Genomic DNA, 27,003 nt, shown 5'->3' with positions numbered 1-27,003 from the left:
TACGGGGTCGTGGGTTCGAATCCCACCAGAACGCGATTTTTTTTTAATTCATCTCTCAATTTGTCAATTTGCAACATTCTGTGCCTTCTAACTACAAGTTTTTTTTATATGTTTATGACATTCCAGCAAATCTGGTAAATGCCAGTAAAGGGTAACATATATCAGTGTATCATAGTAGGAATTTCTAGAATAATCCTAGGAGGGATTGATGGAGGAATCTCTGCAAAAATATCTGGTGAAACTTTAGGGATGACTGGAAAATCCAAAGAGAAGCATATTGAAGAAATATCGGGAGGAATCCATAAAGGAATACCTAGAGAATTCCTTGAAAAATCCATGAAGAAGTCCTTGAAGAAATGCCAGGAGGAAGTATTTTGGATAACACAAAAACAGCTCAGAGGTGTCGCATGATGCTGTTTCGTTCACATTTGAAAAATGGAACCCGGAACCGCTAGTAGAATCACTTCCCGGCAATCAGTTTGTTGGTTTTAAAATGGCCAGAAGTATTCCATACAACGAAAAACTAGCACATAATGGTGTATTTTGAAAACCGCGATGTTTGAAATTCCAAATGACTGTATTGAACCATTTCCAAAACTTTACCCCGGAAATAGATTTGAAAAATCGGTAAACCGATTCCAAAATGTCCAAATGGATTCTAAATGACCAATCATCGTAATAATATTCTATAACTTTCAAAATCATGAAGTTTGATATGTCGCATGATGGTGTTTATTCATCTCAGAAAAATTGGCCCCGGTACCACCGGAATCCATTCCCGTGAAATCCGCCTATCGGTTCCAAAATGGCCAAAAGTATTCCGGATAACACAAAAACAGTTCAAAATGATGTAGGGTATTGGTTCCCTTATTAAGCATGTGGCTCCCATTTTCATCCTACGAAAAACAAAAGATTGAAGCATTGTTTGTTTTGTTTCTTATTTTTGTATTTTTTGTTAGAAGTGAGCATGCATGAAAACAAAAAGAACTGAATCAATCGGTGCCGTATTCGCTTGTTTTCGAATAGGATGAATATGGGAGCATGGGATTACTGATGGCACACATACCCTATCTTGAATAATCACGAAGTTTGAGGTGTCGCATGATGGTATTGAATCATATTAAAAAGTTGACCCCAGAACCGGTTCCCCGGAACATCCGTAAAACTGGTTCCAAGGTTCTTAGTGACCGGAATGAACTTCCAGACATATATTTCTAACATTCTAGTTCATTAAGGTCTAAAACTAAACTGTGTTCATATCGAAAATGCACTTTATGCAATATAGCCAATTTCAGTGACCCATTTTGATTCCGTAACCAGGTGGCCATTCCAAAAATCCCTGGAAAATCCCTAAACGAGAAGGATATCCGCTTCTTGTGTCAAAATTTGGTTGATAAATATTGGAAAAGAGTGTTTTTTTTCCACTCTCGTTAGGAGGGTTGGTAACGGAAGGATGTGATGTTGAACAAATAAATGTATGTATGTATATCTGGAAGAATTCTTGAAGGAATTACCAAAATTAATTTCGAAAGAAATTTATTTTTTTGATGGGAACTCTGAAGCAATGCCTGGCCAGGGAAACTGGAGAATGCTCTGAAGTAATTAAAAAAAAAATCTTGAGGTATTCTTACTTTGAAAAAAAAATTATTGAAGAAACTCTGAAAGGATTCCTGAACAATCCTCGAGATAATTTCTAAAAGAATCCCTGAAGAATCCTTTCAATAACTCCCAAGAGAAGTATATGATGTCACCCCATAAGGAATATTCGATGATCTTCTGAACACCCGGAGGAACCTCGGGAGAATTCCATACAAGAATTTCTTACTGAAATATTTGAGCAATCTTTGAGGAAACATGTGAAGTAATCGCTAGAGGAACTCTTCTTCAATGTTTTTTCTACACGAATTGGTTTTAAAGGAAAATCTGGAGGAATATCATAACAAACAGCTGGATGGATATCTTAAAGAGTTCTAGATGAATTTCTGGAAAAATCTTGAGGAATTCTTGGAGGTATATTTGGAGGAAATATACTCATAAAAAGTTCCTGCAATAATTTCAGAAAAAGTTGTAAAAATTTCACACTCAGGAGTGTTATCCACAGTATTGCAGAAAATTGAAGGAGTTAAGTAGTGGTTGCGGTCATCCGACTACCTGGAACTGGGTGAGATCATTCCGAGTTTTATTTTCTTTACATACTAGAATAAGTTGGGGTAATTTCGCCAATGCGTTTTCATGAGGACTCCTGGTGTCTGTAATATCTGCAAAATCATCTTGTAGTTCGGGTGCAGGCCTGAAGCGATAAAAATGTTTGAAGACAGTGATTGCAGTTCACAAAAATCATTAAGCAAATTCAAAATAATTGGTTTAGTTACCTCAACGGCTGTCGATTACAGGTAACACATGGGACTACTCTTAGGTAAATACATAATTCTTAGCTTGAAAGTTTATTCTCCGTATACTCTAAGTTCAATACTGTGGGAAACGCGTGATTGTTTCCGTGAGTCGGTCACTTTTCTCGGTAGCGAGATGGGGACGCGAATATTGAATGCGAAATCAGAAGCGCGCGATAACTTTCGTGGGAAAGTCGGTTTTCAGGCAAAAGGTTATTGCAACCATAACAAATTGCAAATGCTCCATAGAAAATCGAAAAGCACTCCATAAAGAATGAACATATGTTCCATAAAAATGTGCAATGAAACCCATAAATAATTGAAAACATTCCATACTTTATAAAAAATGTACCGGTAAAACATGAAATTTTCTCATTAAAAGTGAATTTTTGAACCAATAAATAATACTGAAATGCGCCATAATAAAATACAAATGCTCCATAGAAAAATGCAGGCGCTACATAAAAAATTGAAATTGTACGCATAGAAAATTGCAATAAAAAAATTAAACTGCACCATAAAAAATTGAAATTACACCATAGAAAATAGACAAATGCTCCATAAGTATTATCAAACTACACCACATAAAATACAATTTGCTCCATAAAAAATTGAAAATTATCCACGACTTCAAACATTTGCACCACTAAAGCAGTGCAATGTAAAGTAATTGAGCCCTGTCGAATTAAATTATAAGAATATGCTAGCTATGGAGGATTTTCAATTTTTCATGGAGCAAATCATATTTTCTATGGTGCAGTTTGATAACACAGCGCAACATTTTTTTGTCTCAAGAGCAAACTTATGTGTCTTTGATAGATTTTGGGCCGCTGAATCCGAATCCGGGCTCAGATTTGCTCTAGAACGTCACAATTTTGTGCTATATCTCAATTTATAGCGCAAAATATGCGATTTTGGGCTTTTTGACTGCAAGCCATTAAGCATGGAATTTTTTTTTAAGCTATCAAAAGGTTAATTGGTCAATTAACATCTAAATTAACGACCCATGAAAAATATTTCGTTTTACCTAATCAAATTTAATAGATTTAAGCATTTTAAGTTAGTATGAAAACTTGCATGCAACTTTTGGAGGGTGACTTGTATGGGAAATATCGTACCTAACATAAATCGCTTAAAACTATGAAATTCGATTTGGTAAAATAAAATATTTTGTGTTAGTCGTCAATTTAAATGTTAATTGACCAATTTATCCTTTGATTGCTTAAAAATTATATTTCCATGCTTAATCGCTTGCAGATAAAAAAGCCCGAACTCGCATATTTTGCCCTATAAATTGAGGTAAAGCACAAAATTGTGACGTGCTAGAACAAATCTGAGCCCGGATTCGGATTCAGCGGCCCAAAATCTGTCAAAGACACATAAGTTTGCTCTTGAGACAGATCAAATGTTAATTTTCGTTACGCTGTGTAATACTTATGGAGAATTCATCTATTTTCTATGGTGCAATTCCAATTTTTTATGGTGCAATTTATTTTTCCTATGGAGCAATATCTAATTTTTTGTGGGTACAATTTTATTTTTTATGCAATTTAGTATCATAATTTATATTTTATAAAGCTTATTTTGGTATCATAATGGCCTATTTTTCAGAACTGGTTCATTATGCAACTGAAATGAGTTGCATAATAAAAAAATAGTTGCATAATGTTCATAATGCAACTCATTTGAGTTGCATTATAAACATTATACAACTCAAATGGGTTGCATTATGAAAAAAATCATTGCATCAAATTTTGTATGGAACTCGTTGCAAAACTCGATATTTTCAGCACTCTTCGTATTTATCCAACTCGGCAGGCCTCGTTGGATAAATGTACGACTCGTGCTGAAAAAATTAACTTTTTGCAACTCGTTACATAAATAACTATTATGGAGCATTTGCATTATTCTATGGAGCATTTGTATTTTAATCTGGAGTATTTCAGTATTATTCAGTATTATCCTACAATCAAACTGCTGTCCTGACCACGATGAAGCATACAATTGGACACATTGCCATTACATAGAGGGCATCATATAGAGCCAATGAGAAGCTTATGAATAATGAACACTTCCGTTCCATCATCATTTACCCAATTTCTCATCAGGCTGTCGTCGTCATTGTAAACCAAATTGGATGTTGTGACTCTGTAAAACCATCCCCCCACGGGTACTCAAATCATCCTCGTTTGACACCAGATGCCATAGATTACTGGCATCTCATTTTCATGCCGTTCTACAAGCCGCATTCATTTAGCCCCGGCCAAGGACTTAGCCCACCCATGGTAGGTATCGCTTTCCGCATCTCTTTTCACGGCTTCAAATTATGCTATTTAAAATTCCAGCTTCGCATGGTAAACGTCGAACTCGCATGAACGTGAACCACCGTCGCAGCCGCGTCGTGCCGTATACCATTGCTATTTATGTATTATGATTCTAGTTCAAAACCGAATTAGCGACATTTTTTCTTTGACTTCCGCTGCTCTTGCCTTGCGTTAAACACAATGTCGGAAGTGGGGCGCTGTATAGAGCACCAGGTGTACAATACAGCGCCCCACTTCCGACATTGTGTTTAACGCAAGGCAAAAGCAGCGGAAGTCGAAGAAAAAATGTCGCTAATTCGGTTTTGAACTGAAAACATAATATAGTTTGTAACCTGTGTGATGATACCTATACGCTACACCCACCCGACAATCTGACTATAAGACCTTGGCTTGGCACAGCCTGGCAGCTGTAATTAGTATGCATATGCGGCTCGTGGCTTGTAATACAGGAAGGATCCATTTTCCGTGCATGGCGTGTAGTTTTCGTCGTCCGGTAATTGGAGCCAGCGAAACCGTCAGATAAGTCAGTAAACACATGAGAAGGTAGGTTGCTAAATTTGTGACAGCCCGAATGGAGTGTGCTCGTGAGCACACGTAGACAGATGAGGTACCTGATGCAGTTGGGTGAAGGCAAACGAGCAGAGCATACAGAGAAGTCATTTTTTCGTCATAGCCGTTGTTTAATGTACTGAAGATTAAATTACTATACAAGAGGATGTTATATTGGCCCTTTGAATAAGATTCTTCAGCAGATGGCAGCAGATCAGGTGCATTTTGGAAATTATTACGGAAACCCAAAAAATTTACCGTTATTTGAACGATCAATGAATAGTTGGGTCGCATATTTTTTTCCAAATAGGTACCTTAGCCTGTGTAAGAAACTACCCCAGCAACTTCGTTAAATACTTGACGGCATGCCCTTCCAACTTTTAATAGAGGTTCCATAAAAAACAGGTACTGTTACCACTCCCTTCACAAATTATTTCAAACATGTCTTCACATAAAATTTCTTTATGATCATCCACTGAACTCAAAAGGATTATCATAGGTTCTTGAAACTATTTCTGCCGGGAATTCGTTGGTCCAATTTCTAAATAATTTTTAAACACACTACACCGTCTTCAACCAGAGGTTGTACAGACTGAACAAGCACTAACATTAGACAACGGACAACACACATAACATCCAGTGGCCCAGTGAAGAATTTTCCGTTTGACGAAAAGCTTTCCCAGACTAGAGCGGGAATCGAACCCACACTCCGAGGCTTACGAAATGGCTAGATGACTGACGCCTCTAGCCGCACGGCCACGAAGCCCACAAAATGTGTTTATATTCGTATAATGGCTCTACCCCATTTGGCATAATGACATTTGGCATAACGCCGTTTGGCATAATGGCCATTTGGCATAATGCCGTTTGGCATAATACGAAGAACAAGAAGGCTGAAGAATATACATAATCATTGTTATGCCAAATGGTTATTATGCCAAATGGCATTATGCCAAATGGGGTAGAGCCTACAGAGGTATTTCATCAGGAATACTTACAATAAATCCTCCAGGAATTCTTCCAAGCAACATACAATTCACAGAGGCGTTACGGCAATGCAGGTTTTATTATGCAGAAGTCACTGTGACTTACTTTAGACAAATAAGTACTTATGCTAGAAGCGCTTTCAGACATTTCTCCACGGAGTCTTTCAGGAATTTAACTAGGGAAAACATTTTTAGAATTCTCCCTGAGTTTTCTTTCGGAATTTCCCTAGGAAATGCACCAGGAAATTTTGCTTAGAGTTCCTTTAAGTGAATTCTAGGATTTTTTCAAGAATTTCTTTATTTAAAAGTTCTCCGAAAATAATACCTCCAAGAAATTATTCAAGAATTTCTCCAGGGGTTCCCATTAGGTATTCTTACAGAATTTCCTTCATTGATAGTTACAAGGCTTTTACGAGAATGCACGGGGTGGCCAAAATGTTTGGGATAGGCAACTTTTTTCTCTCACAAAAAAGTTCAACATGCTGTAACTTTGTAGAATGCATCGAAAATTCTTAAATTTTGACTGTTCACCAACCTGTTATGTGTGCATCATTGGTACAAATTTGAGCTCGATTGGTTGATCTTCCGCATCTTCCGTTCTCGTAAAACACTATTTTTTAGACAACTGATTTTTGAACTGTCATATCTCGGAAACAAGTTAACCGAATTTAATGAACTTTTGAACGCTAATCAACAATATATCAATGCTTCATAAGTTATTAAAACATTGGTACTTTTTAAACGTTGAAAAAAGTTATGATGGATTGACACTTTTTGGATATTTCTCGAAAAAATGTATATTTTTACATCAATGTAATTAAATTTTAATTTTGATATCCAAAGATTGTCTACTTCTGTTCTCAAGATATCCCTAATTAGATATATTGTAGACTATTTGGAATAAAGGAAGAACACATTTAGTAATTTTTGTGTGGTATTGTAAATTTGAATTATTTTCCTCCATATGGGTGAAAATGTCAAACCGGTATAATTTTATCCGTCATAAGAAAATATCATATTTTATAATGTCGTTTTAAGTATCAATATATTGTTGATAAACGTTAAAAATTTCATTCAATTTGGTTAACTGGTTTCCGAGATATGTCAGTTAAAAAAATAGTTGTCTAAAAAATAGTGTTATACCAGAACGGTTATAACTTCGCGAAAGATTAACCGATCAAGCCCAAATTAGGACCTATGAAGGATATATAACAGGTTGACAAACAGTTAAAATTTGAGAGTTTTTTGATGAACTCTATAAAATGTTACAGGGGCCATCCATAAACCACGTGGCCAGTAGGGGGGATGGGTCTGCCGAAAGATCACGAAAAGCCACCGGCGGGGGGGGGGGGGAAGGGTTTGCGACGTGGGTTTTTAATGTGGTATATTGTATTTCCTTTCTGTTCCAAAAGCATATACTCAATTTTTATTCGACTGACTAAGTTGATTTTTCCTGTCCCCAGCATGAAAAATTGTGTTGTCCATTTAAAGTCCGTACAAACAAACCACCTGTATCTTAGTAAAAAAATCAATTGGGGAAAGGTCGAGCATTGAGAGTAAAGACATTAAGTGCAGTTTTGCCTTCCGTCATTCGCGCGGTTGTCTACCACCACAAGCACGCTTTTTGTACTCTGCATTAGCGTCTGACTATAAATGCTCCTCCGTGATTGATCTGAGCTGGTAACAATTGCACTGAGATCCAAATGAATAAGGGCTGGGGCACTCCACTTATTCTCAAAGTGCAATTTAAGCAGCCATACATTTTTGATCAATAACGGCGCCGGCCACGTCCTTATAGTCAGTTGGGAAGGGAAAGGAATGTTAGAGTGTGCTGGTTGTTGCTACCAAAGACCGAGATCACCTCTGCATCCCCACAACGCACGGACTGGGGTATTTGTTAGACGGAAAGGATGGGAGATCTGGGAGTCACCGTTGGGTCGGTGATGCGATCCATACATAGGGGTGTTATGAGCAAGGTTGCTGAGCAGAGAGAAAGAGAACATTGCGCTCAGAAAGAAAAAGGGAATATTACTAACAGTTGTGGATGGACTTGAATAAAGCTTCAGTTACGTTTTATACTCGAGACAACTCTGACCTATCTCTACTGCCACTGAACTATCACGGTATCTCAGGTGGTCATGGTGGTCATAGTCCGCCCCTTTTGTCCGCTTTGTCTTATGGCTAGTTTCCACCTGGTACGTACTGTGCAAAAAGATAGGTCAAGTAATGATCAAGTAATGATTCCGCTTCAAAATTACTTGAGCTGTTCGCAGATGGCAAGTAAGGAAAAAAGTGTAACACTCGTAACACCTCCCGTGCGAATCAAATGGAGCTGTCACTTTTCCTTGCGGAAAAATAGTCCGCGCTATTATTCCGTAAGGAAAAGTAACGTTTCTCCCCATACTGGATCAGTTGTCAAAATTACTTGCGGAAAAAGGTGGAATTTTACTTGAGCGCTCTACTTGGCAACAAGAAACTAAGCTTTAGATTGAAGTTATTTCAGCTGGCGACGAGGAGTAAGTAGGGTATTGGTTCCCTTATTAAGCATGTGGCTCCCATTTTCATCCTATGAAAAACAATGGAATGAAGCGCTGTTTGTTTTGTTTCTTATTTTTGTATTTTTTGTTAGAAGTGAGCACCCATGAAAACAAAAAGAACGGAATCAATCGGTGCCGTAATCGCTTGTTTTCGAATAGGATGAATACGGGAACGTGAGATTACTGATGGAACACATACCCTACGTAAGTGGAGTTTCGCGAGTGAAATTTCGTAAAAATCGTGAAGGAATTTAATTTCGCGCTAGCATCACAACTATAGTGAAAATTTAAGTGCATTTATCTTGGGTTGTGCTAGGAGATTCCCATTTTGTAATTTGCATCCTACATTCTTTGGTGCGCATCTTTTGTTCGCAGCTTTTGTGTGTGTGTGTGTGTGTTTTTTTTTCTCTTAGAAGAAAAGCTGCATTGTGCTATTTATTACCATTTGTGAGCAGCGCGTCGCAGCATAGTGAAAAAAGTGCAATAATCAACAGTTTTAATACTGGCTTTCATAGAAATCGCTAGAGAAATTTGTTTGAGCGCAGATTATTTTTGATTTTGATAGCGATATTTTTGGTTTGGCGGGCACATTACACCATTTTATTTTTTCCTTTGTCTCTGTGTAGCCAAAGAGTGCCACCCCATCAGGCAGTTGATGAAAGCGCCAGCTCCATCGATCACTCACATCGCTCGTTCTTGAGGGCTTCTTTGCATGTGTGAGAGCCATAGATTTTTCCAAGTTTGAGCAGTGAGTTACCTGTTAAAGGGTTCCAGCCATTACAACACCATCGCACAGTGAATAGTGAGAATTGAAATATTTCATCGCAGAGTGCTGTCGTTTGTTTCCATCAACGGAGTTTCATCGACTACCGGCAAAGTACGATCAGCTGATTCTAATTGGAAATTAGTGTCGTCTGGATATTTTCCTGCTGGTGGTGTGCAACGCTGGTTTGGCTGCTGGTGACGGGTGCTGCGGTATTTGGTTGCTGTTGAATTGGATAAACCTAGTCGACACGGCTTGAGATCATCGACGTTTTGTTAAGGTGCAGTACATCGGTGACTAAGGTATGTTCTTTTGTTTTTTCGTCATAAATATTTTCATTTGAGCTTGGCATTTGTTTTTTTTTTGTGCTCGTTTTTATTTCTATTTGCAATAAAGAATGTCGGTGACAACGACAGTAGAGCCTTACCTTCCAAATTCAATCCCTTTTGTCCAATATATTGAACAACTTGAGTATGTTTTCATTAATAATAATGTGCCAGAAGAACGCTATAAAACATCTTTTTTGGCCGTTTGCGGCGTAACGGTTTTCTCAGAGATCAAGAAACTATTCCCTGGTCAAGATGTTAAAGCATTATCTTACCAGCAAATGACGGATGCTTTAAAGAAAAGGTTTGACAAATGTGATTCAGAAGTGATTCACAGCTACAAGTTCTGGAGTCGAAGACAAGGGAAACACGAAAAATCAGAGGACTTTGTAATCGCGGTGAAGGTTTTGGCAGAACAATGCAATTTTGGTAATTTCAAAGACAGGGCAATACGTGACCTTCTGGTAATTGGAGTTTACAACCGAGACATTCAAAAACGCGTCCTGTTTCTAACAACAGGACGAGTGTCTTGAAGGATGACGATCATAATACTTCGATAATTGCACGGCTAGGTAGGAAAGAAGTCAGGTCCCGTTCAAAACAAAGATACAGAGGCAGAAGTAAAAGCGGCAACCGCAGTGTATCATTTTCACCGAGAAATAGGACGGACAGATATGGTGACCGGAAATACGACGAAGATAAGCGCTCTTACTCATATTCCTTCTGTAAGAAAAGAGGTCACACGAGGAAGTTTTGTTATTTATTTATTTATTTATTTATTTATTTATTTATTTATTTATTTATTTATACATATAAAGTCAACAGGTCAAATTTTCACCCCAATGACACAAGTAATACAACTACAAAATTACAGCTAAACATTAACAAAAAACACGCTTAAAACTACGCTTATTGACCTCACGTGACACATTAAAATCGAATACAGAATAACAAGTATTGAACAGACGAGACATATCACGAATAGGCTCATGAGCGCTGTAATTGGTGCTTGCTGACGGAAGGTTGAGGAACGGATGAGACCTCAGACTACGTCGACGAGTGTTAATATGCAGCATTCCAAGCAGATTGGGACAGTCGATGTTACCTTGCAGGAGATCTCCAATAAAGCTGACTTTGGCCACATTGCGTCTTGCACTAAGAGTTTCCAAATTGATAAGCTGACAGCGACTCTCGTAGCTAGGCAATACTAGAGGATTCCTCCACCTAAGATGACGTAGCGCAAAACGAATGAATTTTCGCTGAACTCGTTCGATGCGTTGAGTATCGTTGTCGTAAAAAGGGGCCCAGATGACTGCCGAGTACTCCAGGATGGGCCGCACAATTGAGCAATACAGCGTCTTCAGGCAGTAAATATCCTTGAACTTTTTGGCAAAGCGAAAGAGGAAACCAAGTTGCGACGATGCTTTCGCCACGACATAGGCGACGTGGTCTTTGAATGTCAGTTTCGAGTCAAGCAGGACTCCTAGATCCTTGACTGTCGATTCGCGCTTCAACTGGACACCTTCCAAAGCGTATTCAAAATGGAAAAGGGACTTTTTACGGCCGAATGAAATAACAGAGCATTTCGACGCATTTAGTGACATCCGATTTAAAGAACACCATGCAGCAAAAATTTCAAGCTGTTGTTGCAAAAACACTGCGTCTTGACGTTGCTTGATCACGAAATACAGCTTCAGGTCGTCAGCATATGAAAGTTTCAAGCATTTGAGCATAGAGTTGACATCATTCATATACAACAGAAATAAAAACGGTCCAAGATGACTGCCTTGGGGAACGCCGGACCATACCGTGAACGGTGAAGAGACGTAGTCACCAATTTTCACAGACATACTGCGTCCGGTCAAATAGGATCGAAGCCAGATGAGGAGGTTGTTGTTCATGCCTAGTTTGTCAAATTTGGCCAAAGCGATTTGGTGATTCATTTTATCAAAGGCGGCAGAAAGGTCGGTATAGATGGCGTCAACTTGATGGCCGCTTTGAAACTGGCGTATCAGGTAGGACGTAAAGCACGTCAGGTTGGAGGTCGTTGATCGTTTTGGAACGAATCCGTGCTGATCCTCAGATATATAATGTGCGTAACCTTGGACTAACTGGTTTAAAACGATCAACTCCAGCAACTTCGATGTGGCGCACAAAGAAGCAATACCTCTGTAGTTTGATACAGTTCTTTTACAGCCTTTCTTAAAAACGGGAAAAACGTACGACTGCTTCCAGCAGTTGGGGAAAATACCGGTCTCCAGGGAAAGGTTGAAAACGGTAGTCAGCGGCACGGCTAGGGAGCTCATACAACGTTTAATAACGAGTGAAGGGATGCCATCCGGACCACATCCGGTGGAGGACTTCAAATCTTTACCGGCGGCAATTACGGCATCGTTGGTGATAGCGAACTGCACTCCAGATGTTGGAAAGCTGAGCACATTCTGTGCTGCGTTGGCTACATCCTGCGGGTCAAGTTCCTCATTAACGAAGACGCTGCTGAATTGAGAACGGAACATGTCGACTATAGCGGTGGTAGTATCAGCTTCCTGCAATCCATCAGTCATCGTGGACGGCAAACCAGATTCTTTCCGTTGATCGTTGACGTGACGCCAAAAGCTCTTGGGCTTAGTTTTCAGCCGGCTTTGTAATCGGCTTAGATGGGCGCTATGGAGCCTATCGTTGAGGTGCTTGTATGCAGTATTCGCTTCCAGATAACATGCTCTCGTGGTGTCCGTACGGAATTTACAGTGGCGCCTTAGAGCTGCTCGTTTAGCTCTTTTGAGATTTTTGAGGGCAGCATTTGACCAAGCCGGTTTAGCAGGCTCCCGCTTAGAAGAAACTGGAACAAACTGGTCGATTGCATAGAGCAATACTCCGGACAGAGTCGAAGCGGCGAGGTTAGCATCGGATTCACTAAGAATCTCATTCCAGTCTACGCGTTCCAGGAAATTATTCATTTCATCGAAATTGGCTCGACTGAAGTCATAGGCGATACTTTCTGAGGTTTCGTGAAAGCATCTATAGGGATTCACTTCAAGGTTCAACAGCAGAGGCGGATGATGTCTACCAATTTTAACGAGCGGATCTGGTGCTTGCATAACCGAGCAATTCACCCCTAGTTCTTCGCTAACGAAGCACAGGTCGATTGAACGATTGTTTTCATTTTTAACTCCAACCATCTGTCTGAGTCCAGCGGTGCTATAAGCGTCAAGCAGCTCACGCGATGTTTGGCCCATCGAAGAGCGAGTAGTACACGGAAAGAAAAACCCCACAGAACTACACTGCCAAGCAATCGAGCTCAAGTTGAAATCTCCGAGAATGACGACATTGTCTTTAGGTTTCATTTGCGACACCACCCAATTGAGTGAATTGATATGCGTCTCAATCACACCTGCATCGTTGATTCGATCGGGAGGGATGTAAACGACGCAAACAAAAATGGTCGCACCTTCGGTTGAAATGGCAACCCATAATTGCTCAACCGATGAACTGTTCGGTGGACTTACCAAGCGGGATTTGAATCTGGAGCGCACAGCCAATAAAACACCGCCTCCGGCGATCTTGTTGCTGTTCAAGAGTGACCGGTCTTGTCGATATACAGAAAACGAATCGTCAAACAACTGGCTAGATGATGTGCATTCGTTCAGCCAGGTCTCGGTGAAAGCGTAAGCGTCGTAGCACCCGTCGCTAAGGGCCAGCTGATATTCCGCGACAGAGCTGTTAATACCACCAACATTTTGATAATACACGAGGACGTTTGAAGCGGGCTGTGCTGTATCGTCCCCGCGAGGTGCGGACCTAGGAGGTGAATATACATCAGGACGAGGATTACCGCTAGGAATAGTATACATGCCTTCGATGGCAGCTTGGAAGACCCCATCACCAGCACTAGACTCAGGGCCGGGACGACTTTGATGGCAGGAACAAGTTAATGGCGGCGGGTAATCGGTCATCGTAGAACCAGAAGGCGCGACTGAGCTAGGCGGATCCGGGGCTTCCATACTGCTTGATGTCGGGCGTCCCGGGCTGAGCGATGATAAGCTTGAGCAATTGTATGAAGCACCGTTGATAAATGATGAACCACTAGACGATGACTGTTTACGAGAAGGAGTGCCCGTGGTAGAACACCGTCTGGAAACGTAATGGCGATCAGGCAGGAAGAGGGCTTGAAATTGAACATACTTGCCTGTAAAAGCAGGCTGGAGGACCTCAACTACAGACTCGACAGCAGGACCACGACGGCTGTGATGAGCGCTGGCAGCAAAAGGCGGGACTGTGTCGAGCTGAGCGGAGGCCTCCATAGTGCTTTTTAGTGTGCGTCGTGGTATCCTTACTCCATCATGCGGTACTCTTCCACCGGTGACGAAACGTTGGTGGGAGTGTTGGCTGGAACTACGTCGGTACGATTCGGTGTCAGACGAGGTTTCCAAAAATTTTGGGATGATCTATTGTCCTGGAACTCGCGAAACAGTATTCCTCTGGGCCAGGTCGAATTAGACATCGCTTTATCTTTCACGCTGCTGTTCAACCCAACTTTAAAGGAGACGAACGATAATGTGCTAACATCCCGATTTTTTGCAACTAACCGCACAACTTCAACGTCGTCGGTGCCCAAACGATGCGAAACCAGAGCTCGAACTTGCTCGGAGGTAACATCGCGAGAGATGCGAGAAAGGTATAGCCAAAACTTTGGAATGGGAGCGGTAGCAACAATGTTTCCAATTGACGGAGAAACGGATTCCGAAGTACCGGGCATAACAGGCTGTGACGGCAATTTATTTGGCTTACTGAAGAGGCGACGACGACGGGTTGAGATGATAGCAGAAGCGGGGCACTTGGAAGACCTGGGAGTCATTGAGCTAGAGTTGATGAGCTTTGAAAAATTCAATTTGATTTCGTTTCTCAACTCAATCAATATCTCTTGCTTCAAATTGGCTACTATTTCGTTGTGCGCAGTCAGCACGCTTTCCTGACCGGATTCATAGGCGGCACGAACGGATTCTCGCATACGGATGTCATTCATAAGGTCCGAACAAGGTTTGCACATCCAAAAAATTTGCTCGTTGTCCATCACCTCGTTGAACGCAGATGAATCAATATTGCAACACGATCGATGAAATGTCTCATGGCAGAACCCACGGCAAGTTACTGGCGAGTCGGTGATTTTGTTGGTGCATGAATAGCAAGTCGACGTCATCGTGGTCAAAATACTCTGTACGAATCACGGTGGTGAATCAACAACGAATGCGCCTGCGGGTCTGCAACACTAGCGATCGACGGGATTGTATGCAAGAAACAATTCGAACGGTTACTTGCAGGCAGTAGCGGTATGGGCGGGGTGCGGCAAGGTATTTGTATACGGGATAATGATGACAACGATGAATAGTGCAATAACAATATAGACTCTAATAAGGTTTAACACGAAGAATACGATTATCAAACACTATCACACACGAATTCATATATTTAAATTCACAGTCGAATAGTTCGATTGAGTTTTGAATGGGTATGACAATGCAAAAAACGTGAATAAAACAGCGGCGGTATAACTCAATAACAAACTAGGCAGTGGTGCCAAAAAGATGGTAGGGGAAAACAACATGCAGAGATCAAGTTTTTGGGTTCTCCAAAGAAAGCAACTGTTGGTAGTTCAAGCGGAAATTTTAAAAGAGAAGAGCCGGAGCAAATGGAGGAAGATGATGAAGATGACTCGCCCTGCATGATGATCTCCTCGATTAATCGCGTTAGTGAAGCTTGCCATGTTGATGTTTTGGTTGATAAAATTGCTTTGAAGATGGAAATTGACTGTGGGTCGGCTGAGACCGTTATTTCGGAAAAATTATTTTTAAACCAATTAAACACAGTAAGCTTTTATCTTGCAACAAAAATCTGGCGGTAATTGATGGCAAAAGGTTGAAGGTTCTAGGCAGAGTAAATGTTTCAGTTCAACTCCAAAATAGAAGGCAGCAGCTGTACCTTATAGTGCTTCGGTGCGACAATGATTTCACTCCATTGATGGGACGCACCTGGGTGGACTGTTTTTACGAGGGATGGAGGAACGTTTTTTCCAACCCTAGGACTATAGACGAGACGGCAATACATAGGATTGACAGCGAGAATTTCATTGACAGCCTAAAGAATTTCGCTGAGCGGCAGATTGATAACGGCTCACAAACGACAACTCAAAGTTTCTGGTGATTCTCGCCGGAAAGCAGGTGCGACTTTCGTTTTCCGTGGAGTGAATACACCACACAATAGCAGAAAGCGTAGGGGGGAACGAAGATGCCGCAGTCGTGTCTGAGGAGGAGCCTGATTTTTATGGCTTTCCCGCCGAATCATTTATTTTTGAAGAGCAGACTCCGATCGAAAATCAGCTAGGCAATTTTGAAATCACCCAGCAGTCGAAGAAGTATCGAAGATCAGAACGGAATGCGAAGAAGAAACGGCGATCAGATTTTGTGTATTATTAGTATGTATTCAATTGAATGTTAGCAATGTAGGGGTGGAAGGGGGTCAGCCTGAAACCACGCTAGACCACGGTGGGGGGGAGGGTTAAAATTCAGGAAAAAATAACCACGTGGTTTATGGACAGCCCCTAAGGGCTCCAGAAGAAACTGCGGTCGAAGAAGATTCACCCACGCATCAAATGCACCATGTACAAAACGCTAATATGACCGGTGATCCTCTACGGGCATGAGACATGGACCATGCTCGAGGAGGACCTACAAGCACTCGGAGTTTTCGAGCGACGTGTTCTAAGGACGATCTTCGGCGGTGTGCAGGAGAACGGTGTGTGGCGGAGAAGAATGAACCACGAGCTCGCTACACTTTACGGCGAACCCAGCATCCAGAAGGTGGTCAAAGCCGGAAAGATACGGTGAACAGGGCATGTTGCAAGAATACCGGACAACAACCCTGCAAAACTGGTGTTTGCTACTGATCCGGTTTGCACAAGAAGGCATGGAGCGCAGAGAGCACGATGGGTGGACCAGGTGGACCTGGCGAGCATTGGGCGCGGCCGAGGATGGCGAGCGGCGGCCACAAACCGAGTATTGTGGCGTACTATTGTTGATTAGGGAATCGCGCCACTTGGGCGGTGGCTTCTATTTTCGTCTGTTTTCCGCCACAACTCAGTCAAATTTGAACCAATTGACACAATTTTTGGAATGCGGTGAGATAGGTATAGTATCTACCCGTGTACAACATTTCAAGTCAACTGGTTCAAAATAGACTTAGTTATAGTGGAAAACAGACGAATATAGAAGCCACCGCCCAAGTGGCGCGATACCCTATGTCTTGTCTTTAATGTGATGTTGAACAAATAAATGTATGTATGTGAATCATTGTGAATCATGTCAATTTGAATTATATTCTCGTTTGTCAGAACGCATTACTTTCAGTTAGTGCTAAAGCAACAGAAACTTTTTTATTGTATTATGTTAGCGTTGCTATAGTGCAGAATGCTTTGATGAAATTCCAAATCGGCACAACAAAGCATACATTCCAAGCTTGAGTGTCTACTTTATCCTGGATCCAGGGGACGGACGCTATCTAGTGGAAGAATCTTCCAGAAATGTAATGACTTTGTTTTTCCCACTTCCATCCTCCCCGAGCATTTGGTGTAAAACTTCCTCCTGAACCGGTCATCGCTTGCTCCACTCGATGAAAACTAAGCTAAGCTTTCGTGTCTCTAACCGCTGCTGCTGTCCGGGGTGCGGTGTGACCAGGGTTTTAAGATTGTTCTTCATTCTAAATTAATAGACTTTGAGTTGATCCGACAGGGTGCTGCATCGGATGGACCAAGTAAAATAAAACAAATCACCCATCCCCACCGATTCCATCCTTTTCAATTTTAGAGCTGTGTAGAGCTCTGTAGCATGCAGCTTGACGAAGAAAGGAACAACCGTGTGCTCAACCGCTTTCGATCGTGTGGCGAAGTAAATCCGGTGTGCTGCTGATACCAGTTTCCACGGTTGAACATGGACAGGAAATTCGTTTGGGAAAGTGGGATAAAATGGACACTCCATAACTATATTTGCTTGAAAGTTCAACTTATAGAAAGGACCTATCCCAGATGAGCATTCCATACCATTCCCATCCACACGTCCAGCGTGGCCACTTTCTAAATAATCCTCGTTAAAAAAGAATAGCCGCATAGCTACCCAGACGGAAGGATAAAAATAACCTTACTGGAAAAGCTTCGAGGCAGCTTTCCATCGTGTAGCACACATATGTGTGTAAAGGTACGTAAACTGCTCTTCCTTCACTGTTTTCTCCGTTCGCTCGGCCCGAAGCCGGAAAAGCCATCCAATCAGCGAGATGGCATCTAACTTAGACTCCGGACCGGAATAAGGACTAAGGAAGAAATGATCCGTGCGAGATACGTGCCATTCGGAAACGGGCTCCGCGCGAGTGAAAGGAGGCGAAACGGAAGAATAAAAACTCTGATCCGTTCTTTTACAGGTGAAAAGGATGTACGGCATTATTTAGGGGTGGTAGAAAGAACGAACGGTAAAAATCAGGCAAGGTGTAAATGGGCTTGAATGTTAATTTGATTTGCTTTGCAATGAGGCATTCGGGCGTGGATGAGTGAGAAATTGAAAGATGGGGCGTGTTGGGAGGTGATGTTCTGTCGTGTTGCAAAGTTGTTTTCTTTTCTCGTTGGCAATAGTTATCAGTACTCTATTAAGAATATTTAGTTAATAATTAGGAATTAGGATTAAGGAATATTCATATTCAGGAAGTCTATGATATAGTTTGATTATATTTTAGCACAACTTTTAAATTATCGTTACATTCTGATCTCCGTAGATAATATTAACGAGTGAAAACAGTAGTAACTTGAAAGAATATTAAACAGTCTTAGAGAAATTTCTAAATAAGTCTTGAAATTAGTCCTTTTAAATTTCCTACAGAATCCCCTGGATAAAACTTCGGAAGAATCCAGAAGGAAACCAGGAAGTAATTATTGTTGTAATCCGGGAAGAAACTCCGGATGCGTCTCTAAAGAAATCCCTGATGGAATCACCGGATGGGGGCCGTTCATAAACCACGTAGACTTTTTGGGGGGACAAATTTACAAATTTTAAATTTTTTGTATGGACAAAAGTCTACGAGTGGGGAGGGGGGGGGGTCTGAGATGGCCAAATTTTGGTCTACGTGGTTTATGAACAGCCCCATGAAACCCCGAAATGTGGCCTAAAAGACTCTCGGTGAGAATCGCGAAGGAATGCCGGGTAAAACCCTAAGTGAATCACATGAAAAACCCGTGAAGGAATCACGGCAAACATTTCAAAACGAATCATTGGAAGGATTCAAGAAGAATCCTTTAAGAAACCTCCTAAATAAATCAGTGAGAACGTAGAAATCCCAAAAGAAATCGCAAAAAAAACACTGAAAAAATCTTTGAATGAATTTTGGCAGGAATCTTTAAAAGAAACCTAAAAAAAAACAACAGGAATCCCGGAAGCAATCAACAAAGGAATCCCGGGAAAATGCCTGAAAGAATCCCGAAAGAGAAAATAATGAAGAAATTCCGGTATGAATCCTTCTTGATGTGCGGAACAAACGTAGCGCTGACAATGCGTCCGACCATTATCTCCTAATCGGTGAGATCCGGCTGCGCATTGCAAGGATCCATCGACAGGAGGAGAAAATCGGGCGTCGGTTCAACACACGCTGACTGGAAGACGCCGCGGAGGAAAGGTCCTTCGTCGAGGAGCTAGAGAACTGTGCTGCGGATATTTTGGAGGGTGCTAGGGTGGCCCACACTTATATGAAAAACAAAAATTTCGAAAAATGCCAAGTCTTCCCTCCTAAATCAGTTATTTTGGACTCCCAGAAGCTACGTTCGAAATTTGAGCAAAATCGGTTAAGCCTAAGGGGGCGCTCAAAACGCTTGAAGTTTGTATGGGAAAACTTGGCCAAATGTATGCAGAAATTTTAGGTTTTCGAATTTTGCCGCTAGGTGGCGCTGTAAGCATTCAATAATCAAACCATTTGGCATTATTGTAGGTGACTATATGCCTAACAACTTTGTCGAAGACCGCAAAGTGATCCAACGTCTGTTTTTGCCTTTCTCGTACACTAAGTGTACTGAAAAGGCTATATGTTCACTCCAAAAATGACTTTTTGATAGGCGGTCCGGAGAGTCGAGTCACATATACTAATCAACTCAGCTCAACGAATTGAGGTGATATCTGTGTGTGTGTATGTATGTGTGTATGTGTGTGTATGTGTGTATGTGTGTATGTATGTGGACAAAAAAACTCACGTCACTTTTTTGAACTAAATCTCAACCGATTTTAACGACCGATGGTTCATTCGACGGGGAATCTGGTCCCATTGTTTCCTATTGAAAATGGTTCGGATCGGTTCAGCCGTTCCGGAGTTATGGCCATTTTTGTGTTCCGGACCGGAACCCCAGGCAGGGGCCAGATATGAAAATGCAGCAAACCCATGCATGCGACACAGCAAACCGCGGATTTTTCGGTAACCTTATGAACGGTTAGCAAGAAAATACGCTCAGAACATATTTGAAACTACCGGTAGTGTTCCGGAACCGATTCCGGGTGTCCTGCCGTAAGTGGCCAAACTTAGGAGTGAACCAAACCTATGCTTGCGACATATCAAATCGCAGCATTAAAATATGCTTAGACCATATTTGAAACTACCGGTGTTGTCTGCGGGAAGTGGTCGAACATAGAAGTGAACCAAAACCCTGTGCTTACGATCAAACCGCGGCTTTTTCGATAACCTGATGAACAATTAGCCAGAATTTGCGCTTAGACCACATTCGAGACTACCGGTAGTGTTCTGGAGTCGGTTCCGGGGTCCCGCCGGAAGTGGTAAAATATAAAAGTGGACCAAACTCATGCATGTCACATGAAATTGGAGCTTTTTCTATAACGTGATGAACGGCAATTTTTGTTATCTTTATTAACGAGATTTTTAGCCCGGGACTAGTTCATCTGGGGACCCATGGCTTTTCTTCCCATCGAAGGAAGAATTCACATTATGTGAGCATGTCGAGAGTAGGATTCGATCCATTTTCTTTAAGTGACGTCCGCAAGTGTCGTCGCTTCTGGGTGGGCCGTTGGAAGTGGTCAAGTATGAAAATTAACCAAGCCCATGCGACGCATCAAAACGTGTTTGTTTTTTCGATAACCGGATGAAAAATGTGGAAGTGGCAAAATATGACCATGACCTTTCTTCTTGGTGTAACGCCTCAACTTAGACAAAGCCTGCTTCTTTTACAATTATTAACCCTCGAGCAGTCGCGTCTTCGGCCACCCTCAACGACACCACGCACACGCTGTGTACCACAAGCGTCCTTTTTCATGGTGCGTGTACTCAGTACACGACGCGACCGCTCCCGGGTTAACTAAGAGTTTTCTCTGTCAATACTTGGATGTATGTTCTCTGTGGTATTAGAACCTAAAACTCCATAAAACAGCCACCATATTTAATTCTCTTTTTGATTTTCTGCTCATTGTTTTTGAACTTCAAATGAAACTTAATGAACAAAGTTACAAAAACGGCGCGTTTTGATATGTCGAATGAAAGGATTTTCCCCAGTTTCATATTTGGTCACTTCCGCCGGTGCTGACTCATGTGATTCTAAAATTTGTATTCTTTCTAACATTTACTTAATCTACAATTATTATTACTTGATTTTATTCACACATTCAAATATAGCCGATTAAACAATCCCCAAAATACAATCTAACGATGGTTCGGTTTGAAAAAAAAATGTTATCAAGTATAAAAAAAATATTTGCACAGTCCCACAGCACTGCGCACAGTCAACTGTTGTAAGATCATGCGACAATGACTAAACTCAGGTTTAAGGCATGGCAGCTATTACTATAAAGTGAAGATACAGCGAAGCAACACCCTGAACCCCAAAGAGCACAAATCTGAAGAACCATATAACGGTCAGCGCTGACAAGTTGGTCGGTTGGTCTTCACTAGCGGATAACGCAAACCACCACCGGGCTCCTCCGAGCCGCAGTTTACGAATTCAAGGCGTGGCCGAGCTACACCTTCACCTTAAATTAAAAATCTTGATTACAAAACACATTACTTCCCAAGTAACCACGCAGCCCATGCCGCTATAGACGCACAAATACGGTGCAAACAAAGCAAGCACTATCCCGCATGTACAAAAAAATCAAATCAGAGTAGAAAAGCGCTCCAATAAAACCAAATTAACCGTTATGTGGCCGGCAAACATTTTGCTTTTTTCTACACCGTGTATTTTAAATGGATGCTGGGTACCCGGGTACCCTGCCAGCCACATAAGGGTTAAAGTTAGCTACAATGCGACTGTACTGGGCCCCACTCTAACCCAGCCGGAACTAAACACACAGGGTACGCACCTTCCCAAAGACACCATACTCATGCATGCGCCACTGCCCAAGCTGCATGGTTACCTGGGTTGCTCCTACCTGCATGACCTCGTACTCACCCAAATCGCAAGGGGCTGTTCATAAACCACGTTGACCAAATTTTGGTCATCTCAGACCCCTCCCTCCCCCCACGTAGACTTTCGTCCATACAAAAATTTGAAAATTTGTATGGAGCGTAGACTTTGGCTAGACAAACCCGACACTAGCCCGAATGCTATAAAACGCATGTTGGGGAAAACTGATCAATAATTTCATCAGAGATTTTTGCTTCTTTCAGTTATCGGCTGTTCTTTCAAGATATATTGCCACAAATCCTGTTAGCGCCATAATTAGCGCCATTCGGCAGAGGTTTTCCTTCTTTGAAACATAAGCGCTTTTTTGTGTTGTACTGTTACCAAGATTGTGATGGATGAGCTTATCAGATTCGGCCTTGTAGGATTCGGGTTAGTGGCATTCAGGTTAACGTTGCTTTCGGGCTAGTGTCGTTCGGGCTAATGTTTTAGAATTGCCACATTATAAACCCTAAAAGGGATACCTGGGATCCATTGGACCCCAGGTGCCTTTCAGAGCTCGTCTTTGATAGAACACACTCAGCGAGGTGACGAAACTGAGGCCATGAAGGTATCCCTTTTAGGGTTAAAAACTGCATAACATGGAGACACTATAGATACCATAGACTCGCGGAGGCGAATACAACTGCAGGTAAACGAACTGTTAGTTCGTGTAGCCAAACGAGCATGACGTCACTATTTCAATAGCGACAATGGGTTGCATGACGTCATATTAACTCGGTACCCTCTGAATTCACGGTAAACACATTAAAATCAAATTACTACACCATATCGCCTCGAGTCTATGGCATCTATAGCGTCTATACTGCAAAATAGTTATGGACAGAGGAAGCTCTCATATAATAACTGTGGAAGTGCAAATAGAACACTAAGATGAGAAGCAGGCTTTGTCCATTTTAAACGTTACGCTAAGAAGAAGAAGCCATCAAAACGTTGCACACGTGGCTTACGACTTGTAGCTCAATTCTCAATAGTTTCAAAATCTTCTGGACCTGCTGCTATGTGGAACCATCATCGCTGGCGGTGTTAAATAAAACCCAAGAACATTTTAAATAGATAAAAACCTTGCCTTCCATGTCCCTCGCGGTTAAAATACTTACTATACGACTGAAACTTAAGGTCATATATGAGCGAATCCAGAAATGGCCGGCACAATGGCTGCCTTGTAAATACCAAATGCACGGATCTCGTCATCTAAGCAACAAACAGAGTTGAAAGAGCAATGAGTTGCCTTGCTCACTCGTGGTCAGGGATGCCAGATGATTTTTCCAAAAATCTGTATCAGGATTTTAGAAAATCTGTATTTGTCTGTATTTTAAAACTGTAACTAAAAGCCAAAAAAAAACACCAAGTTTCCGTAGATCCAGTCAGACCCCGTAAGAAATCTGTATGTTGCACATGTAAATTTTTGTGTTCCGAATTTTGCACGAACATATCTATTTGCAGTAAGTTTTCACTAAATGGTGTAAATAGCAGAACTTTATGATTTTGCATGGTAAAATAAATATGTATATTCTTAATTATTCTGAACTTTTACGTTGCCGAATTTTTGTGAAAATTTCTCCAGGGATTCTTCCAGGAATTTTCCCTGGGACTTTCCCATTGGCGTATCTAGGATTTTTTCCTAGGGGGTGCCCAGGGGGTGCCAGTTTTAGTGGCTTCCAGGTTGCTTTTTTGTAAAAAGAAATACCGATTCACCCTTAATTTCTTAGTATAATGATATACTGCGTCGCGGGAAAAATAAAATAGATGGAATTTGTATCTTCAGTTTGAACTTAACAATCATCGCGACTACCCCTGTTTTGTGGATTGAAAACAATCAGGTCCATTAGAACACATTTTCGAAGCAATTACACTAGCTTACAAAATAAAAGTCGTGAACTTCTGTCATCGACCAAAATTTTTGAAGCATAATTAAGCGCTGATTTTGAAACCGCGCTTCAAAAAACTTTAAGTAGAGCAGTTTTTCAGTTTTAGCTCAATATCGAGTTTTACAATTTTTTAAAATATGAAATTTATTAAAATTCAAATATCTTGCGTTTTGTTCAACCAATTCCAAATCTTTTTCCGTAAATTAAAAGCTGAATACAATACCATTCGATCATCTGAATGCAGGTTTTGCGTCAGGTTGATGAAATTCAAGATATTGGCGAGTTTTTGGGACAGTCTCCTTAAATTTTGGCAAAATTTCCAAAAATATTCGAAAAAATGTATTTTTTTTTTCAATTAGAAAAAAAAAACAATCTAAAAATTATTTCTCAACGTTTGTTTGACATTTTATATGTAGGCGAGTTACAGTAAAAAATTCAGCTCAATCGGAGCATTTATTACGGAGAATGAGATGTGTGAAGTTAGAGACTTGCTTGAAAACAGCACAAAAATCGATTTCAAATCATCATCCTTGTATGAAAAGTCGAAAAAATTTCCGCTCTACTGTATTTTTTTCCTTCATTCAGGGCATGATTCTACACCAAAAATGATCATCAGCTTACCGAGTTCAAAAATGCTGTAAACTAGTGTTATTGGACGTGTAAATCTCGGAAACTATAAAATATCCACAAATTTGCGTGTAACATGTATTCATCGTGCTCTTTGTTTTATTGCACAATAATAACCCTTAAAAAATAGTTTTTAAGAAAATTTTTAAGTGTTATAACTACTGAAAATTGCAAAATCAGGAAACATATTTGCATTTTTGGTTTGGCCACAACATTAATGGCTGAAAAGCGTTTTTTAATTAGTTGAATATTACCACCTGGACATGAAAATATTTTTACAGGAAAATTGTGAGTATGATTCTTAAGACTACGAAACTCGCACTCGGTTATCCTGAGTTCCGTTCTGAAGCTTCACTAACATATTATCAATCCAGTTGAAACCCGGAATTTGGTGCGAGCAAATTTCATTTTTTCTCATTGTGATGCTCGCACTCATTCTGATGCTCGCACCAATTTCCAATTTCGACTGCATTGGTAATATATCTGATGAATGGAATGCTTCATAAAGCTAATTTTTTATTGATATTTGCTTTAAAAAAACTCAAATTACTCTTCAGGCAATTCCTTTGGAATTCTTTTAGTGAAGCTTTTGGTAATCCATTCAACAATGACTCTGGGAACATCCTCACATTTTTTTTTGGAAATATCTTCGGCAAGTCATTCTACTTTTTTGGATTTTCGTCCATTTTTTGGACTTTTATTATTTAAGATATTTGGTATTCCTTCGCCAATTCCTTTGAAAACTCCTTCGGAAATTCTTTCATAAATCGCTTCTTTAATTTTATTGAAAATTCTTCAGACAATTTCTTCTAGATTTCTTCAGATGATTTCGGAATACCTTCAGTAATTCCGATGCTACTTGCATTGAACTTTTTTTTTTGAGAATTTCATCAGCAATTCAATCGGAAATTTTGGAAACTTCGATTATTACTTTGGGAACCTCTTTGCTGATACCTTCGGAAATTAATTCGGCAAATTTTCTAGAGATTTCCTCAGGAAATTTATTTGAAAGAAACAAATCTTTGGCGAATTTTTCACGGCAATTAATTTAGGAGTTCTTTTTAAATTTTCTTTAAAAATTCCTTTGATGCTTTCGGATAATTCTTTGAGAATTTTGTTCGAAATTTGTTTTTTTTTATTGAAAATATTTCGGGAATTTATTTTGAGATTGGAATTGACCAATTTATTCAAAAAGTCGTAATATTTTCTTCAGGAATTCCTCTGATAATTGTTATATGAATTATTTTGGCAACTACTTTGAAAGTTCTAAGGTAATTTTGATGGAATTTTTCCGGCAATTTCTTTGGGAATCTGTCAGTAAGCTTTTCGTACATTTCATAGGATTTTCTTTGAACAAGACCAGTTCAGAATTTCTGATTTTCAAATCCAGCAATTTTCGGAAGCAATAAACATAAATACAAATAAATCATAAATTATTTTAAAAACAATCACGATAAAATTGCCTAATAAATTTGCAAAATAACTGAAAAAGAAACTGCTGATGTAATTTCAGAAGAATGGCCATTGAAATTATAGAACAAAAATCCAAAGAAATTGCTGATGAAATTTTGATGAAACTGCCGCAGAAATTAAAAAAAAAACCATACCGAAGGAATCCTCAAAGAAATGGCCATTCTATGGTCTAGCGAATACGGGGTCCAAGGTTCAAACCCCACCAGAACGCGATTTTTTTTCGCAAATTCGTCTCTCAATTTGTCAATTTTGTGCTTTCTAAGTAATTACAAGTTTTTTTCCGTACATTCCTATAGGATTTCACTAGAGATTTCTCTAGTAACACCTCCTAGGATTTCTCTGGAAATTCCAACTATTCCTGAATTTCGAAAGATTTCTACTGGAATTCCTTGAAGAAGCCCAAAAGGATTTCCAGGAGAAATACCGTGATTAATTTCTATAGTAATCCACGAATAAAAACTCTAGAGAAAATCCTGGATGAGTTTTAGAAAAATCCCTGGAAAAATCAAAGGAATTTCTGGAAGCATCCTAGGAAAACTGCCTAGAAGAATTCTAGCAAGAATGCCATGAGAAATCCCTAGAGGGATTCCTGCAGGTACCACAGTGAGAATTTCTGGAGGGGACCTAGGAGGCATTCCTGAAACATTAGAAGCAACAGGAATAGCTTATTGAATCC

General features: G+C 40.4%; 2 protein-coding genes across 12 annotated transcripts in view; both read right to left on the bottom strand.

Moving 5' to 3' along the window:
• The window catches only part of LOC134286733 (uncharacterized), a 40,205-nt gene extending 25,674 nt beyond the window's left edge, over nt 1-14,531 (bottom strand). Inside the window, exons 1-3 of the mRNA XM_062848399.1 lie at nt 14,462-14,531; nt 14,210-14,408; nt 11,684-13,673 (exon numbers count right to left, since the gene is read on the bottom strand). Of these exons, the coding sequence (XP_062704383.1) occupies nt 11,684-13,673; nt 14,210-14,408; nt 14,462-14,531 (2,259 nt within the window). The remainder of the gene's footprint in view (nt 1-11,683; nt 13,674-14,209; nt 14,409-14,461) is intronic.
• Nucleotides 1-27,003, bottom strand: part of LOC115263194 (SCY1-like protein 2) — a 447,209-nt gene that overhangs the window by 383,349 nt on the left and 36,857 nt on the right. The window lies entirely within an intron of this gene.

This window comes from Aedes albopictus, chromosome 2, assembly GCF_035046485.1.
Source record: "Aedes albopictus strain Foshan chromosome 2, AalbF5, whole genome shotgun sequence".
Lineage (NCBI taxonomy): Eukaryota > Metazoa > Arthropoda > Insecta > Diptera > Culicidae > Aedes > Aedes albopictus.
This window is presented reverse-complemented; position numbering and strand designations above follow the sequence as displayed.